Source organism: Sardina pilchardus, chromosome 18 (assembly GCF_963854185.1).
Source record: "Sardina pilchardus chromosome 18, fSarPil1.1, whole genome shotgun sequence".
Classification (NCBI taxonomy): domain Eukaryota; kingdom Metazoa; phylum Chordata; class Actinopteri; order Clupeiformes; family Clupeidae; genus Sardina; species Sardina pilchardus.
Window position 1 is genome coordinate 13,835,773 of NC_085011.1, and position 19,272 is coordinate 13,855,044.

A 19,272-nucleotide genomic window follows, 5' to 3' on the forward strand; every position below is an offset into this window, starting at 1 on the left:
TTAAACGTATTGAGACTAATGAATAATAAAGTGTAAATTCAGTATATTATCAGTCAGTGAGCTGAAGGGTAATTAAAATGACCTCTGATTTCCCATGCTTAACTCAAGAGGACTGTTTTTTTGTGCATGGTGTAAATTCACCTCAGCTGTCACTGCCATTGTAAACAGTGCGGCTATGGCATCAGGAGCTAGGTGGACTCTCTCATAATTCTGGAGCAAAAGAATCACAGTACCACATGCCAAGTGAATCAGTCAGAGCTTTGATGACTTTTGGTTATATTGGAGCTGGGACTAATTATCAAGGGTAACAGCAACCATGAGCTAATATTAATGATTCATTCACTGGAGGAGGGATGATCCTTCTCCAGATTTGCAGTCCACCAGGGAACATTTACTGTCCCGGATATATATGACCATGTGCTTAGGCCTGTTCATGTGTGGAGTCTCTCACGCGGACTGTTCGCGCTCTCACCGCTATAAATATGCTTCGTATGCAAACTACTATGTCTCCAACCCCATCAAGGCACTTGGGTGTTTTATGACATGTACACAGTAACAGATTTATGCCGCGGTGCCACGCTGGTGACCCGGGCGCTTCATCAGCGCGTTAGAGGAGGGCCATCTCTCTCTCTCAGCCGAGCGGCGGCCATGATGAGCTCTCTAATTAGGGCCGTGGCTGAGCCGTGAGCCGCGCACAGAGGTTGGGAGAGCAGCTGCTTTCCGAGCGCGCGTCCTGCTGGAGCTGGAGCTGGAGCTCGCCGTTCGTCCCCCTGCATTGGGGCAGAAGTGGCCCTTCCTATCGGGGGGGGGGGGGGGGGAGGGAAGGCAGGCAGACGTCAAGCGGCTCCGACAGCTCCTGCACCCCGCGCACGCACACAAGCCCCGCAAGGGCCACAACTTGCCTGACAGGGCCCATCAGGTCAGTCAGAGGCAGCGGTTGGAAACAAAGTTTGCTAGGGCCGGGGTCAAATCCTGCTTAAAAAGTCAGGCCTGTCAAAAGCCTCCGTCACATTCCTACCTTATGGGCAACCTCAGCTGATCCCCAGTCATTAATCAAAAGGGAGAGCCGTCCTGACCTCAGCCCCCCTCTCCCTTTGAAGTGTGCTGTCCTCTGCAGCATGAGGAAATAATTTGCTGCCTGATTCAATGAGCCATCAGCGCAGCCAGCAGACCTAATGACATGTGAGAATATTAACCTCCTACCACCAAGAGCTGTGAATCTTGAGAGGCAGTCTATAATTCAGACCCCCCCCCCAACCCCCTCCTCCTCAGCCCCCCCTTGCCTCCATTTCAGGACTCAAGCTTCAGTACCACTCATGGCTAACCCCCCCCACCAAACACACACACCCGCACACACACACACACACGCACACACACACACACACACACACACACACACACACACTCACTCCACCCCAACCACCGAGCGCCAGCCTTGAACTGTTTTATGATCATCATCCACTCCACTGCTCTCTGGAGCTCATTTGTCCAGCCCACACCACTGTACAGCTGTTCTGCACTCGCCATTTCTTTCCATATGCCCTGCTGTACTGTATGTGAAGCAGCGTTATCCCCCGCCCAGTATACGAACCCCAGAAGGAGGATAGCGTAGCGCTTAGCATAACGCATGGTACACTATTATGTTTTGTATATCGTATTGTTCTAGAAACACCACCAATCATGTTGCCTGTAATTATATCATGTCAGTGGCCCAGGAGAAGGAGGCATCACATCAGCGTGCTGCATGTTTGAAATGGCCAGATGGTTCGCTCGTCCCCATTAAACAGCAGGATTTATCTGTAAGCCCTTTAACACATGTAAATTGACATGCATCCCGGGACCGTCCCCCCCTGTCCCCCCCCCGCCCCCCCCTACACGTGTGATCTTTAAATTGCTGCCACCTGAGGGTGGGTGACATATTGCGCGGCGCTGCGGCGGAGGGTCTGAGAGATTAGGGCCAGATAATGGCCGTCCTAATGCAGCGGTGCCGGAGATTTACTGCCCGCCCGCCCGCCACCCCAAAGCCATCCAGCTTTTTTTTGAAGATTGAAAACAGAATTGCGTGTGGGTTGAAAGGTGGGAGGGCATTAAGATATGCCTGTAATTTGTCTTATCCCAGCTGTCTTCTCAGAGCCGGGCAGACGCCACTTTCTCATCTCTCTCAACTCTCTCTCTCTCTCCACCACGACTTGAGGTTTGTTGAGTGACACAGTGGTGCACACATCATTTTGGCATGACCAGATCTTACCGTTCCAGTCTTTTTTGTCTTTACAAAGCATTCTGTATGTAAAAATAGCATGACTAATTGTTTTGATTGTACTGTACATTGCAGTGTTTTTTATCAGCCAGCAACACCCATCGACCACCATTTTTGTCCATATCAGTCTGATGAAGTTCTGAATGGGCTGATTGCCTCTGACATGACCATCACTCTTCATACACTGCTTTTATTAAGTTTATTAAAACCAGTGGAAAGCTTGGTTTTACGGCATCTTCCTCTCCTCTCCTATTCATTACAGTGTCTTATCTTGGCAGGCTATCGGAGCAGCAAGGCAGCCAGTCCATTATGCACATATGAAGCCCATCACTCCACCAGTATTGGCCAATTCATCAACCGTTTATCTTTTGCCCTCTAAGCAGCGTGTCAATTTGCCTGTCACTCTCAAGTCTCCCCTGCTTCTCAGGGCTAAAAACATTACTCGGGTCTCCACCCATATGCACATGGTTTTGGGCAAGTCCTCCCAGCAGAGCTGTCATTGGAAACGTCCTTGGGGCATTCGCGATCATGATGCTCACTCTTAGAACTTTCCGGACTGAAGTCCGTATACACAACATCTGAAAATGTTTCAGCGTGAAGATGAAATGAAAGTGAGTGTGGGCATGGTGTCTATGCGAGGCGAGCTTCTCAGTCTGTCCTGAGTGGAGTGTATTTTTTTTTTTTGTCTTTGCGGTCTGTCTCTCCGGCCTGCCTCTTTTTCGGGACGCGACCTCCCGAGTCATGTTGTGACTCTGGGGTTGAAGTGGGTTGGTGGCCTGGTGCGACGCGTTCACACGGGTCCAGAAGCGCGTCCTCCTATTGCCCTTCAGGGACCTCCGTTCCCACCATCGGGTTAGAGCCGGGGAGGCGGCTCGCCGCTGTGGAGGATACGAAAAAGACAAATATCAAAGGATCGTCGCAGACATGACAGACAGTCAGCGCCGACCGACACTGTGGGAATTCAAAGCACTGCTGCAGAAATTAAGAGAAGAGAAGAGACGGAAAGAGAGGCCCTTAAAACTGTACGGCACAGATAGGGAGTTGAATGACACGACACCGGAGAGAGACCCACAGCTTTGGGAGTTATGAATAGAGGCGCTTCCCTGAATGGAAGCAGTGTAAGGACACATAGGATACATAGCATACTTGGACACCAGTAGAAGTCTATGGTGGCTGAAGATGCTCTCAATGTGCCACTCAGTGTGAGAAACGATGTGTTTTCTCTACATGGCACTGGCTAATGAAGGGGCCTTTCAAAGCCTAAGAGCATGTGATGTCCATTGTAAATAAAGGACCTACTCAGAGATGAATAGCGCAGATCCTCCCTGGCAGCCCTCGAACTGAGGTTCCTTTTTTTGCGTTTTCGTTTCTCTCTTGCCTTTCTTTCTCTCTAAAACTAACACACACACACACACACACACACACACACACACACTGCCCATGTGTCATGGACTCTTACCTCTCAGAGGTAGTGACCATGTGACCAGAGGGCCCTGCTGTAAAGTAATGGCTGCCAGTGACTGACATTTCAACCAATAATTGCGGAGTGTTTTCTCCCCCTGTTGTCAGCAGTAGTTTATCAATCAGCGTGTCTGCATTAGTATTTGTCTATCGATCCATCCATCTCTGTCAGCCTGTCTCTGTGTCATTGTCAGTGCTCTTGTCCTCTTGCTGGGTGTCTTTTGAGGATTGCCTGCATTGTGGTCTATTTCACCGGCGTGGTTTGAAACAGGGTAGAAATGCACTTTGATTTCTGGGGGGCTTTGAACAGAGCAAATGATGGAACTGCATTGTTTAATCAGTACCCACTGTTATACCAGAGAGAAAATAAAAAGAGTTGAGGGGTAAAAGTAAACACTTTTGATGTTCTCTGTTTTTGGATCCACTTATGTTGGTAAATATAACTCAAACAAAATGAATGAAACAAAATGTCTTGGGCTTAAGGTAAGAATTGCATCAAGGGTTAAGGGCTGATATAGTGTAAGGAGTTGTAACATGTATTACGCAGAAAGTTTCATTGAAATGGACAGGCCATCCCAATATTTATTCATAATAATCACTGTAAACTCACAGGCAGGACTTATTTGTGAAGAATGACCAGCACACTACACATGATGTTTTTCTTACATACGTACTGTACATACTAAGGAGACTTGACTCTTAATGAGGGCTCTGTTGTTGTTGCTCAGCGTCTATGCCATTTTAATATATCATTGAAAATGTGGTATAATGTGACCTTTCAAATTAGATGGTGAAGTAGTAAGGGACTTCTTCCTTGGAAAAGTGGAAAATCCTCCCTTGTATGTACCTTTACTTCTTAAATATATTCAGCTGGATTGAAGCCACATTAGTCAATGCTGTCTGTAGAGCATGTTATTTACGACGATTGGCTCTCACCAAAACAAGCTCTTGCAAGCCCAGGCTAGTGTGTTGTTAGCTAATCGAGACAAAGTGAGAACTATACCATACAACAAGGATGGCTGAGATATTAGCTGTGACAATGAGTTTGAGCATAATTATCTTAACAAGGAGAGGGTTCATTGGAGTGGCTTGTTGTAGCTATAGATTTTGTCCCTCCCACCTCCTTTCCATTCTGTGATTCTCTCTCTCTCTTTCTCTCCCCTTCTCTCTCTCTCTCTCTCCCTTTCTCTCTCTCTTTCTCTCACCCCCTCGTTCTCTCACCTCGGATCAGACAGACCTCAGCGCATTGTGCTATTCTGTCATTGTGGTGTGAGTTCTCAAGACAGTGGTGAAAATGCATAGGCTGCTTTGGATTCCCCATGGGGGGAAAATGGTGTGAGTCGGGGATATGGCTCCTACCTGTGTGTGCATGTGTCTCTGCGTGTGTGTATGTGTGTGTGTGTGTGTGTGTGTGTGTGTGTGTGCGTCCATGTGTGGACATATGCCTGTGCTTATCTCTGTGCGTGGAAGCACCAGCCTTTGTGTGTGGATCTACCCTCTCAAGCCTGTAATGCACAGACAGACAGACAGACTAAACATACTGTATTTTTGCTGATTTGGTCCTTGAAGTAATGCTAGGCAGTGACGGAGGACACCTTTTCCAATCCTTATTATCCGCTGGATAGTGAGTGTATTTCTTGTGACTGAACACTGGGCTGTTGTGTTTAACAGGCAGCAGGCCATTACTTCTGCATTCCGTATGTTACGCGGACAGCGTCGTGCGCTCTCTCTCTCTCCCATGGCTGTGAATTTAACTGATTAAATCACAGAGTGCACACAGCAGTGGTGACATGAAAACAACAATTAATAAGCACCCCCCACCCCTGTGCCATGCCGCTCCCTTTTAACCAGGCAGCTAATAACATCCCGGCCTCGCTCCCAGCTCAAGCGCCCACACCAAACAGGTGCAAGAGCGGCAACACACGCAGCTCTCACTCACTCACTCACTCGCTCACTCACTCACTCACTCACTCACTCACTCACTCACTCACTCACTCACTCACTCACTCACTCAGGCTAGGCAGAGCAGAGCAGAGCAGGGCAGGGCACAGCTATATTACGCCAGGCTGATGTTTCAGAGACAAAGTGACCAGCTGATAGACAAATGCACATGCTCACAGATAGACTGAGAGAGAGAGAGTGTGTGTGAGTGAGAGTGTGTGTGTGTGTGTGTGTGTGTGTGTGTGTGTGTGTGTGTGTGTGTGTGTGTGTGTGTGTGTGTGTGTGTGAAAGAGAGATTGGGGTAGGGTGGGGTGGTTTCAATAGGCATGTCCCTCTCATGTTCAGCAGTCTTTGTCTCCCTTCATGCCTTGTCATCTTACTCTATGCCTTCCCCTGGAGCCATCCTGCATTTGTGTGCGTTCTCTTCCCAGAGCGCCCGAGCAGCAGCCGTGCACAGATTCTCATGATAAGTGTATTCTATTTACATAACATAACCCAAGGACAGAGTGTATTATGACACTGACATGAAGCAGAGCAGTGCTGGGCTCGTTCAGCTCAGGCCATGTCTCATGTCCCAGAAGGACACATTTGCATACAGGGCAGATCGGATTTGCTTTATCTTTGTGTAGATTTATATACATCAATATATATATATTTGACTGAAAATATATTTTGTTTTTGGTGTTGTTGTTTTGTTATTTTCTTATTTAGATTTTCTGAGTATTTATTTAATTGCCAAATCCCAAATCTGCCAAATGCAAGATATTTTTTCACATACATATGCACTTAATGTTTACTTTCACTATTTTTAGCGATGATAGGGGGTTGCTTTTGTTTTGTAATCAATGTAGTTTGGCAGTCTTAAATGTCAATTAACTCAGCTGTGACACAAGTGTTGTAGGTTGACGGCCCCTGCCATTTGTAAGGATTAGGAGAAGCACACCCTGTCTTTGTGCACCTTCCGCGGCTTGAACTTTGGGAGGCCCCTAACATTATACTGAACACCACCCTCAATCATGTTCATGTCAGCATGGGGGGGAGGGGACAGTGCATATGAAAGAGAGAGAGAGAGAGAGAGAGAGAGAGGGAGAGAGAGAGGGAGAGAGGGAGGGGTGAGGAATACATAATGAAAAAGAACCAACTTATTCAGTAAAGAAAAGTGAGTGAGTTCTATGAGTTTTCCAAAAACATAAGCATGGATTCCTCACAGAGAAGCAGCTAAAAACTTAGATCTGCTCCATTTGTAAGCGTATTACGCTTCCCGCTCAGGAAAATGATGGATGACAAGTTAAATTTGTGTCCGGGGAGTGAAGGTGAGCTGTGACAGAGTTATTTATCTTGGGAATGGAGGGTTAGGGTCAGGCAAAGCTGGGTGCCTGAAGGCACAAGACATTGACAGATTCATCCCGCAGACCCCGCATTTCTGGAGCCCTTTGTTTTGAATCCTGGCTACTCACAAGTGACCCTCATCCCTCATCCTGCCAGGCGGTGAGGGATGCCGCGCCATGCCAGGGACTCTCAGTGCCACTAATTCTTGTCATTCACCCCAGCCTGACAGGGCCCAACCCCGCACTATTCCTGCTACTGAATAGAGGGAGGCTGAAATGTTTATTTCGCCACATAATAGCTTCCCTCCAGATTTAGGGCCATATCATTTTTTTTCCCTGTTGCCTTATCATTGCAGGTCACTGGTGGGACTGAATGCGTTCAGCGTGCTGGAGGAGCTGATTGTGGACAACAATCTGGTGGGAAACGACCTCCAGTTACCCAGGTTACCCCACCTCCAAACCCTCACACTCAACAAGAACCGAATATCCTTTGAAGCAAGACCCCTTGCTGCCTTTTGTTTTCTTAATGCGGGCTTCCATCCCCTTCACAAAAAGAAAGGGAAGACCCGAGGAATAGATACAGTATGTGTGCTGTGTCAGATGTCATGCCATTATCATTCCGTTCAAGGTCTTAATCTAGGGCCATTTATTTCTTATTACAATGTGGGCTTTTTGCAGTGAAGGGAAACAATACAGCCATGCAGATCTACCCAATGAGATGCTGAGTAGTTTTTGTGCCATGAGGACCTCTAGTGGTTGAGAGATTCCTGCCAAACACAGAGCTCAGCAGCAGATAAAGAGTATGCTTCAGAGAGAGCATGATCTCCTGGCAAAACACTGCACGTTTGGGTTAGAAGTCCACAGCCGTTATCAAAATGCTTACATTTAAGATAAAAGAGTCACCCGTTTTTTCCGTTCAACATGGCAACAGTTTGAGTCACGTATATTCTTACTTACAAAATCATTTCAATGTATAAGGTGTAAAACTAGTAATTTTTGGTGTTGTTGTTTTATTGAATATGTCAAGAGATGTTCATGCCTCATGCTAGAGTTCTAGGAAAGTGGGGACTTAGTATCAGCTGTACTTTGATTAGCCTCCATGAGTCTCCATGATGTTGCAGAAATGCAAGTGTTTTTAGAGGAAGTTTAGTAGTGTGTGTGTGTGTGTGTGGTACTACCCCTCTGCATCTCTACCTATCTGCATGGTAATGATGTGTGCTCACACACACACACACACACACACACACACACACACACACACACACACACACACACACACACACACACACACACACACACTTCCAGTGTGCACATTATAACCCAGGCCTCATTTAAGAGCATGTCAGCATTGCAGCTCCATAGCAGAATTCTGTAGTGAAGTGGTGGGCTCATGCTAATGGCCCAATTATTTACATCCTGTAGTGGCATGGTGCCATTTCAATTCAAGTGGCGCATTAGTGCCGTTGTATTTTGACACTTTGGGGGCTCAATTTTCCAATGAAGTGAATGTATTAGTGATGAATGCGCCCGTGAAGTGGCTGTTTGTTTCCACATCGGAAAAGTTTCCATGGCTCTGGGATTTGCTAAGCGTTTTTTTTCTTTTTTTTTTCTTTTTCTTTTTTTTTATGAAACCACGGGGCATCCATCATTTTGTCAATGTTTTTAATGATCTGCACCAAGCTACCTTGGAAATAAAGAAAAGAAACAAGGGCCACAAAAAGCAGCCAGATTCTCCCAGCATATGCCAAATTCCTTGCCTTAAATTTCGCCCCTCCGTCGGCCCTGAGCACAATGCCTGCTGACATGCCTTTGAGGGCGGTGGTAAATTTGACAGCCCTGTGCTTTCTGGGGGGGCGGGGGTGTGGGTGGGGGCTGTGGGTGTGGGTGGATATGGATGCGGAGGCTTGGGGGGGAGGGCTGTTGTGCGGGGGGCAAAACATGCTAATGTAATTAACAGCGCTGGATCCTTGACCCTCGACCTCTGCCACCTCACTGATATCGAGGCTCTGCTGGAGCATTTGGCGGAAGTGGTGCCGGCGCTGGAGTACCTCAGCCTGCTGGGAAACGAGGCCTGCCCCAATCAGCTGGTGAGCCTGGACAAAGACGAGGACGACTACCAGAGATACAGGTGAGCTTCGTCCTACACAGCCAGAGGCTCCGTATATTGCCTTAAAAAAATGTTCTACACCCCCCCCCCCCACACACACACACACACACCCCTACAAGTTTTCTTTTCTACATTGTGAAGTGTTTGAAGTGTGTTTGAATATCCATCATTTTGTCGTCCATTCGTTTTCCCTCTTGTTCTCATCAGAACATTTGTTGGTGATATTTGTCTGCAGGGCTTGTTTTGTTTGCTAAGCATTCATATTTTTTGGATGAACAGTTATTGCACAGGAACGCAAGTGCAGCAGTAAATCATACTGTAGAGAGGGCTTTTATTTATATTATTTATCACCGCACTCCTCTCCAAAGGGTCGTCTACCCACCACTCTAGCTGGGTGGCGAGGAGAGAGAGAGAGAGAGAGAGAGAGAGAGAGAGAGAGAGAGAGAGAAAGCAGAATTCGATTTCATGAGTGAATTGTGATCACCGCAAATGAGTGTTTTGCAATGCCGCAGTACAAGCAGAAACGATGCATTAATTATTAGGCCCACTACTTACAGGAGCCCGCTGCCACGCTCTTTAACCACATTTGTCAGCTTTTCAATGCCAAACGCGATCACAGAGGCAAGAAAAGGGGGGTGGTGGTGGTGGTGGGGGGGCAGAAAAAAAGCATTCCTTTGTCTGTCTGGAGCGGGAGTGCATTTCTCTCTGACTCTGTGTACAGTATTAATCATTTAGCGTACAGATGAAGCTTAAATGCGCTGGCTCGGCCCCGCGCTGCCGCCTATGCTTCACTTAATCCCGGGGAAGGGCATTCTTCTGGTGATTGACAGCATCTGTGGGTTTGTGATGTAATATTCATAATGTGTCACGGAGTAATACATCAAGCGGGGCACGATGCAGATTTCATGTCTGACAAGGTTAGGCAGCGCGTAGGTCATGCCAGGACCGGCCTTGGGCAGCCGTGAGCCTCCAGTGTGTGTCGGGGCCGGCCGCCCGCCCGCCTCTCAACGTGCCAGTGAAATATTGTGCCGCTCTCCCGGCTCCTTCAATTAGTCAAATGAAATGAAAAGGCATAAATACACGCGGCTGGGTTTTTTACCACAGCCCCCGCCCCCCAGCACTCATCCATCATTGTTTACTTGTGTGGGCTGGAGTCTCCGGGAGAAATACAGCTGGAGCCGGCGAGCCAGTGACACCCGTCTGCAGTGAAGGATGGACGTCCTTCCGGGGAGGAATGCAGCCCCCAGCCCCAGCCCCAGCCCCAGCCCCAGCCCCAGCCACAGCCCCTCTTCTATCTGACTCATGTGTTTGCCGAGCTCCTTGCACTGACGCTATCTCTTGGGCCAATCTGTGTTTGGGGGGAAAAGAACAAAGAGTTTGATGGACAGTTCCTGCCCTCGGGGGCCACAGAAACAACACCTACAGAAGTGTGTGTCTATGCTTTCACACCTACACTCACACACACACATGCACACATGCACACATACACACATACACACACACATGCACATACATAGATATTCACAAGGAAACTAACCAGAAACCAAACATTTGTATATGACAATAACATTTATATATGACAACATATTTGTACATTTCGTCATTGGTTATAAGACTTAAATTTGCGTTAATAAATAATCTTCGATAATACACATTTCTAGCTAGATTTTGAAATGGTTGTTTTAAGTTATGTTGATATTCAAGATGGCTGTTGTTTTTGTGTGTTCACTGTGGGGCTCTAATACTTGTTTATCAGAGGCAATTTGTTGCAGCGCCCTCTAGTGTAGTAGTGCTTGTGTTTGAAAGCACATTATTATCATAATAAAGATTTTTTTTTTAAATCATGCCACAGTTAGCACATACCACAACCATAAAAACTTAATAACTTTGTATAATTACTAAATTTGCTTCTTTAACATGTAATGAGAACCAAAATGTTGTTAGTAGCTTAAGATGGGTTATGTTGTTGTCTTGGTAGTACACAAGGCTATGCTGTGCTAACTACCACGGAAAAGAAATCAATTAGCGGTCCTTGTCCCAAGCAGACCTGGCAAACACGGCTCCGGTCCCCGGCGCTGCGTTGGTGTTGAAAGGCGTGCCAGCGGTTTCTGCTCTCTGCCTTCATCATTGTCATCATCACGCTGCATTTGTCACAGCTGCGCGGTGCACGAGCACAGTGTCTGCTCCTCTCTGCAGCGCAGGCCCTGCCCCAGACTCCTGTCTGTTCTCACCCTCCACTTAACTGCTGTCTGAAGTTCAGTCCTGACACGCCGCTTCCTCCGTATCAGCGCCGCCTGTGAAAAGAATCTGTTGTCATCTCCGTATTCCTGCCATTATCTTATGACATTTCCCCCCCCCCTTCCCAATGAAAGATAGCAAGTCTCTGAAAGGCAGAGAAAGAGGGCTGTGATGCTGCTAGAATGACAGGCATGGCAGAGAAGGTCTATTTTTTTTATTCTATTTATATGTTGTCCTTATTTTTATCCTACTTTGAAGGTGATTACCCATATACAGATATAATCACTGGTAATGTTTTGTACCGCAAGTAAGCAAGTTCTCATTTTAAATTTCATTCAAGCACTGTGAATATTTGACAAATTGAAATTAGTGTATTTTTGATTTACGAGCTACAATTTTATGTTGTTTATCCCCAGTGGAAGAAAAAATATATAATAAGATCCAGCTATCGTTGCACAATGTTCCGTTTTTGATCAATGGTGTTCTGTTTGTCATACATATTTATGCAGAGACAAATGTCCATGTTTATTTTTCAAGACGTGTTGGAAAGGAGAAAACAATCCCTCGTTGGCATTTTACTGAAATACATCTTGACAAGACGTTGGTGTTATTCTGTTGTTTTGCAGATACTTTGTGCTGCACAAAATGCCCAAGCTGAAGTTCCTGGACACCAGGAAAGTGACCAAAAGAGAGCAGGCGGAAGCTACTGCCCGGGGGGCCTTCATGAAGGTGGTCAAGCCGAAGGGTGACGAGGTGATGTATCGCTCCGCTCCGCTGCCTCGAGAGGTTAACTCTCCCCCTGTTAATGTAAAACAATAAGGCTTTTGGAACAATATCGTTAAATGGAAGATTCCCCCTAAGGGTAGGACCCTTTAATGTATGTGAAAGTGGCATAGCTTCCCTAATCACCAAATAGGTCACCCAGACGCACCCCTCCCACTGATGAGGATCAGGACCTCTGGAGTGGTGTGTGTGTGTGTGTGTGTGTGTGTGTGTGTGTGAAGGGGGGGGGGGGGGTAACCACAATACTATCCACCTTTCATTGCACAGCGTCACTGCCCCCCTTCTCTCTATCATTGTTTGCACTTGTCTAATTGTCAGAAGCGCGCCCTTCAGAGTGAGTGCTGGCTGGCATGCGGCTCCTTTTGAAGCGGCGGCTCTGTGGCGGCCTGTAGCCGGGACAGGGGAGGTTCTTTTTAATGACCAGCGCCTGACCTCATTCCGTATGCATGAACCCAGATCAAAGGCGACGGCGCCTGTCCGCTCGGCCTTGTGTCGCCGAGCGTGACAGCCGTCCAGATCAGGCCGACAGCTCACGTACACGACAGTCACAATCGCTTAATTATCCTGCGCATTTGCAATTATTCCTCTCTCTTTTCTCTCCTGCTCGCCCTTTTTCTTCTGAATACACTCTGGCCTTTTTCCGGCTTTTGTGTGTGTGTGTGTGTGTGCGTGTGTGTGTGTGCCTGTGTGCCTGTGTGTGTGTGTGTGCCTGTGTGCCTGTGTGTGTGTGTGTACGGGAGAGAGATTGTTTGAAATGTGCTCCCCTCCCTTCACCTCCCTTCAGGGAATTTGAATGAACAGCTTTAGTTAAGATTTGATTTCATGTAATTGTGCAGTCATAAAATATTTACAGTGGGGATCATTTCAGAATCCACCCAAGAGCCCTTGCGCTGGATTTGGGGAGGTAAACATGGATGTAGAATGGCAAGAACAAAAGCCCACATTTGACAGGCTGAGTGTACTGTAGAAACAGAGACGGAGCCGAGGGAGTGTTGTTTGCACAGAAAAAACTCTGAATACGGCAAGTGCCAACCATAGGGTTGTATGAATGAATGAAGGAATGAATGAATGAATAAATGAATGAATAGTGAAATAAAATGTGGATGTTCCTTGTAATCCTCAGTGTTCTGATTTATAGGACGATAGCACGACGTAGTGCAGGGGAGTCTACGATCTCTTTAGCGTCCCACATCAGACTAATAGAGGAGAGGAGTTGTCCCCTGAATGATGTGCGTGGCTAGTCTTCCAGACAATGCCCATCTCGGTGGGTTTGCTTCATGTGCAAGAAGCTGGCTGATGCTCCGGCATCCCGCCATCGCCGCCCGTCCACAAAGCTGTCACGCCGGTGTTCCCGACGCGCTTGTTTTGAGCTAGATGAGACGTGATGTGGCAGCCATAACAAGCTCCGTGGGGCGTGTGTGTGTGTGCGCGCACTCCCCCTAATTGCCTTCATCATTGTCTCTGATTGTCTGCTGACCAATAGTGCAGGTCACCAATTAACAAGCTCCACCGACAGACCCGCCACGCAACGAGGGCTGCAGAAGGATGTCGGCATAATTAGTTATTTGTGTTTTCTTTTATGTGCCGTCCAGTGGGGCGTCTTGCCTTCTTCTGAGAGACGAGGCAGCCACTAGCAGCACTCGCAGCAGACTGTAATTAGTGCGGCGGCTTTGCCCAAACATTCTCTATCGTGTGTTCTACAGACAGAGAAGACAAAAATAAAATGTTGCGTTCACATTAATAGATTGTTTTTGGATCCTGTCTTTTAAAGTGTTTAACTGTGTATGGCCATATATGAGGAAATAATTAAAAAAAAAAAAATATCCTTAATTTTAATGGAGATGTTTTTTTGTTAAAAAAATGCCAGGTGACATCAATCAAACTGTATTGCTGGGTTGATTGGATTTGATGTATATTTTAAATAAAAAACAATCCAACAGCACTTTGATTGACACCACATGCAATGCACAATAAAAAGAAAAACACATGGTTTATGAATATTCGTAAAAATTGAGATTTTTGGAAATGAACTCCTCATATGTTCTTTTTAAATTGTTATTTGTTTTTAATTGAATCGAGGTTCTGCATGGTCTACCCACTTCAGCATGGGAAGCACTTCAAATGGCACTAAAATGGAAAACTGGGATGATTGTTTTAACATGACGACGTTCTAATACTGCGCCCATGCAGCAGTCGGGCATCTAGAACGGTTCGATTCCTTTGATCGTGCGCTGCACAACTCCGTGCCCGTCCTGTCAGTGAGCAGCGAGCATTTAGTGCGCCGCGTTTGTCACATGAATGACCTCAGTGTGTGTACTGTATGTAATCTCATCCAGCGCGTATCAGTGTTGGAGGAGCAGGCTGCGGCCATATCCATGGTGAAGCGAGGCTAAACACGAGCTCCAGAAGGGGGGGGGGGGGGGCTGGCCTGAACTTTTGAATCCTCGCTGCATCGGCCCAGAATGAAGTGTGACCATGCTTAAAGCTGCTTTTCAATCACGGCTCCGCCATGACACTTCATCCTCCATATGGCTTTCATAAAAGTGCAATACACTTTAATACAATATGAATACCATAACTACTATAACCTTTTCCAAGGCTGCTAAATTACATCCAGAATCATTGGTGTAGAAAGCAGATTTTTTTTGGCTTTTTGCTTTTTTTTAAGGATTGTCATCTGAAACAGGCTGATCCCGAGGCTGTTGCTCTTTGCAGTATGGAGTAAATATACACAGATTACTGGATTTCATCATGGTTCAGGCCGAGCTTTTTCAAACACTGGACCTCTGAAAATGTTTTGAAACACAAGCACCTTCGCAGTTTAGCTCAAGGAGACATTAGCGATGGCGTGTTGAAAAGCCTCTCTTCTCAACATTGATTTTCCTTCCAACATGCACCAGTGGTCCCTAAAACTGTATATTAATGTAAGTGGTACAAAATGATCTGTCTGTAGGCTGTTGTCTTTAGTTGCAGTGGGCTTGATATGATGGAAGCGAGGAAGGTCATTTTGTAGGCTGTAGTTATGACGACAGCGTAATTGGGCCTCAGTTTTTATTGGATTTCTTAGGCGGCGAAGGAGAGCAATTTGACCAATAGGGGAGAGGGGATAAACAAGTACCTGGAGTAAACAAGGAAATTCAAAAAGGGTATTTAAGTATTTTCCTCTCTTTGTCTCTCAGTCTCTCTCTCGCTCCTTCTCTGTCTTTCTGTCTCCAAAGGCACTGTTAGGAGCAGGAAAGTGGAAACCCTTCAGCTGTATTTTTGGGAAATTGGGCGTGCAGGAATGCCATAATGTGATAATTCTCTTTGAGGACTTGGAGGTCATGGAATGTGATGGCGTTAAACCGCATGGAGTCGCCGGGCTGCTTTCGGAAAAATGCATGTGGTGAAGTGTGGGCTAGTTCTTTGACTTCCTCTGGAGGTACCACGAACCCGTCTATGATGTTGTCAAAGACTCTTTAGTTTAACTGGTCGTGTCTGTCAAAACACCCTGACAACACTTTGGCAACCTGCGCAAGCACGTTTTTGTTCCTCTTGGCCCCAGAACATTCTGCGAGAACCACGGGGTTCAAACCGAATGAATATTTCACCGACATCAGCATGTCAAAAGTGTTTTGCCTCTTTCTCGTCCCCCTCGTTTTTTTTTTCATTACAATGGATGAAGTAACCTCGTCCGCTGTTTGGTAGCTACGTAAGGGTATAATGGTGCCTGAAATGTCAGTTAGATTAGGCTTGGATGAGGCATTGGATGTGACTTTCTTATTGTGATACCGGCTCTCTCCCACATCCTCCAGCAGGGTAATGAGAAGCAGACGAGCGGGCGCGGGCCCGAGCGCGGACGGCCTGAGCCAACCCCGAGCTCCCATCAGCTCCAGTCACAGGGCCCGGGCCTCTCCAGCCTAATTGATGGTGGCACGGCCAGGAAAGTTATGAAGTGGGATCCTTTCAGGACTTCTCTTATTGTTAATCTGCTTTTCATCGCAGGGCGCAGTCTGTATCAGGACAGCAGACCCAGGGAGGAATACTTCACTCTGGGGCCCCTGCGGATGATGGCTGGTGTGTTTTCCACTTTATTAGGCCAGGGGAAGTGAGATGGACAGACCCGTATTGTTTTTCTTTGGGCTGTAATCTCTCTTGTATGACTTGTAAAGCTTGTTGCCATATTCATCTCTTTGCTCGAGAATTATGAGTTCCCCGAAGCGTTTCCAACATAATAAACAGCCGGCAGAATGGCTGTCCACAAATGTGCCTTCAGTGAGTTTGCTGAATCATTTCACAGGATAAATCTTTCCTTGGAGACAAAGTCATAAAAATATCACTCTCAATGGGAAGCAGGAGCCCCGTGAAGCAGATCGCTTGGAAACAAAAGTTTATAGCCATTTCTTTAAGACAAATTTTACCTAAGCCAGCCAACCTCATTTTGCTGCATGACTTGAGGACTACTTTAAATCAGTGCAGATCACAAGGGCAGAATTATTAATTGGGTGCTTGATTTAAGCACTCCAGAGGCCTCATGCTTTTTACATGCACATTAGATGGCGGAGGGTTTGTTGAAAACGTAATTTAAGATGCTATTAGCAGCCGTAGTGGAGGGAGAAAAATAAAGTTAACCAGTGCGCTGACCTTTTGAAAAATTCAACGCTCTCCTAAGCAATCTCACATGCTGATAGTGTAATGAGAGCCGTGCTCGTGCCGTACTCCAGCCGTACTCCACAGGTTGGAGCAGCTCTCCGACATATCCGTGTTTTCCGAGGCACCAAGGTGTCCCGAGAGTGAGTGTTTGCATTGAGGCTGGAAAATGCTGCCGTAAGTGATCTGGCAGCTGGAGGGAGTGGGTCATCGTGAGGGCACCGGCCACAAAAACACCCGCAATTACAGGGAGTGACTCATTGTGTCCACATAAATCAGATGACATTGCACATTATAAACAGATAGTAAAACTTTAAGGCAGATTTAATTGTTAGTAATAGATGGGAGATTGATTTATGAACTTGTTCAAAGCAAAATGATAGGGGCATGTGACCTCAATGTCACGACAGACTCAGTGGAGAAGTGATATACATTTCAGCCTGAAAACAAACAGATGTTTTCAAGTATTTCTGCAGAGTGTTGCCAGGCTGATAATTATGCCTAAGCGGAAAATATGGGGACATTGCTATGCGAGTGGTCTGGTATTCGCTTTCTGTTATGTCTTTTGTCTGTTACTGGGTTTCGCAGCTGACAAAAAGTGGTCTCCGCCTGAACAATTATAAGTTGTAATGCAGTAAAGAGCTGCATCATACTTGATGTCTCATTTATCATCATTACCGCTAATGCACTCAGGGGTTTGTCATAGCAAACAAACTAAAAAAGATGGTGTTACAGGAAAAGATTTGAAGGACTTATTGCATACTTAATTGTGCACACTTGCTTGCTTGAACATCTGTTATTGGTTGTCACTGAAAATCACCATGAAGATCCATGGAAAACACGTAATATCCTTTTAAAGCTGTTCTGCCAGCGTGTTTTGGACTGTCCCATCACTGCACTGTCTACTCTTGTTGTCCAGAGGTTAATAGCCCACCAGCAGACTTTTCTTTCAGTGATCACTGTAGTTTCACTTCAGCTACAATACTTATTAAATTATGTTTTTCCAATTACAGAACAGATACAAGTGGGTCCCAGTGCGTCAGTGTTCATTGTTTAATTACGGTTTAACTTTTCAGCTTCCCTCTGATGATGCTAAGACACTGCCAGACTAATTAAACACAGATGGCTCGTTTCGGAGGGGCTCTGTGGTCCTCTGTGTTGATGCTCGGGACGCTGCCAAAGTTTGGGTTCAGGAGGAGCCAGATCATTAGGCCTACTTAAAATAATCCCGTATCCAATTTGATCAGATAATGCTAATCGTGTCACTTTGAACTATGCACAAGCCAACGTGCCAGCAAACGCTAATGACGGAGCTGTGACTCGAAGCTATAGCGTTTTATGCGCCGCAATGCAGAAGAGACATGTCCCTCTGGGAGAGACCTTTGGAATTGAGATGAGCTCATTTGCCCTTTTTGTTTTCTGTTTTTAAATCATACTGAAAGACTGAAGACATACTGAGTTTTGCATGGAAAAGATAGCTGGAAATTGTGTTGCTGTTTGTTATTTGTTCTTTCAAGCTGTTTTTGTTTATGACACAGCAATGCTGGGTCCCTGGTCCTTAGTCCCACCAGGACCATTATCTGAGTCCATGTATCTTGATGACTCAACAACTAAAAAGTACCAGCAATTTGTGTAGATTTGTCTGCCATAAACAAACACGAAGATGTGTCTGTTTTTAATGAAGTGGAAAGGAGAGGGCGAGCGCGCACGAGGAGAAGTGACATTAAAAATGATATTGTATTTTGCTCATGCCCTGAGAGAGGCTAAAACACGACTTAAATCTCCCTAACACCTCGTAACACACCATCAGTGACGATTAAAACGACAGCGTGAAGTTACGAGAACTGCGGCTCCGAGGAGTTGTTGACTCGCCTGAAAAGCCGAGGTGGATGCCAAACGAAAGTCGCCCCCATTCAAGTTAGTGCTTACACAAGGCCTCTTTGTGGTTTTCAGAGCTTGTCAGACGCGTCAGGCATGGTGAGGGGGGGGGAGAAAAAAAAGTATATTGTTTCCAGCACTTGGATTCCTTTTCCCTCTGACATCTGCCACTCCGTAAAGATGATAAATTCCTGCCTCATTAGCCAGGGGTGTGGGATTACAGGCTGACAACACATTAATCACTCGCCTCTGTGGCAGGCCCCACTCGCAATAGGCATTGTTAACAGAACTTTTCTAATATGTCACTCTCTTTCTGTGACAGGCCATAATCAATCATCCTGATTGACAGAGCTGATAGATTACACTATTTATACTTTGTGTAATGAAAGATAGCGTTTCCACCTACTGTCATGCCTGAGATGATGATAGCCCCCCCAACCGCTGAATGGGAACACATATGCACAAGGAAGGAAGGAGAGAAAGAGGGAGAGAGGGAAGAGGGAGGGAGAGAGAAAAGAGAAGTCAGACAGACCTTGGAGAGGCATTGTGAACTTTGAGCAGACAGTATTCTGTGACTTTGGTGGCTGGCTTTTTTTTGTTTTTTTTTCTTGTGTCGGGGTTGGCATTGTTTGGGAAGGCAGTATAGCTTT

At 46.3% G+C, this 19,272-nt stretch overlaps 1 protein-coding gene across 1 annotated transcript in view; it reads left to right on the forward strand.

The window, feature by feature from the left end:
* lrmda (leucine rich melanocyte differentiation associated) overlaps window positions 1-19,272 on the forward strand; it is a 199,092-nt gene that overhangs the window by 118,835 nt on the left and 60,985 nt on the right. Inside the window, exons 3-5 of the mRNA XM_062519342.1 lie at window positions 7,344-7,470; window positions 8,976-9,115; window positions 11,959-12,085. Coding sequence (XP_062375326.1) covers window positions 7,344-7,470; window positions 8,976-9,115; window positions 11,959-12,085 — 394 coding nt within the window. The remainder of the gene's footprint in view (window positions 1-7,343; window positions 7,471-8,975; window positions 9,116-11,958; window positions 12,086-19,272) is intronic.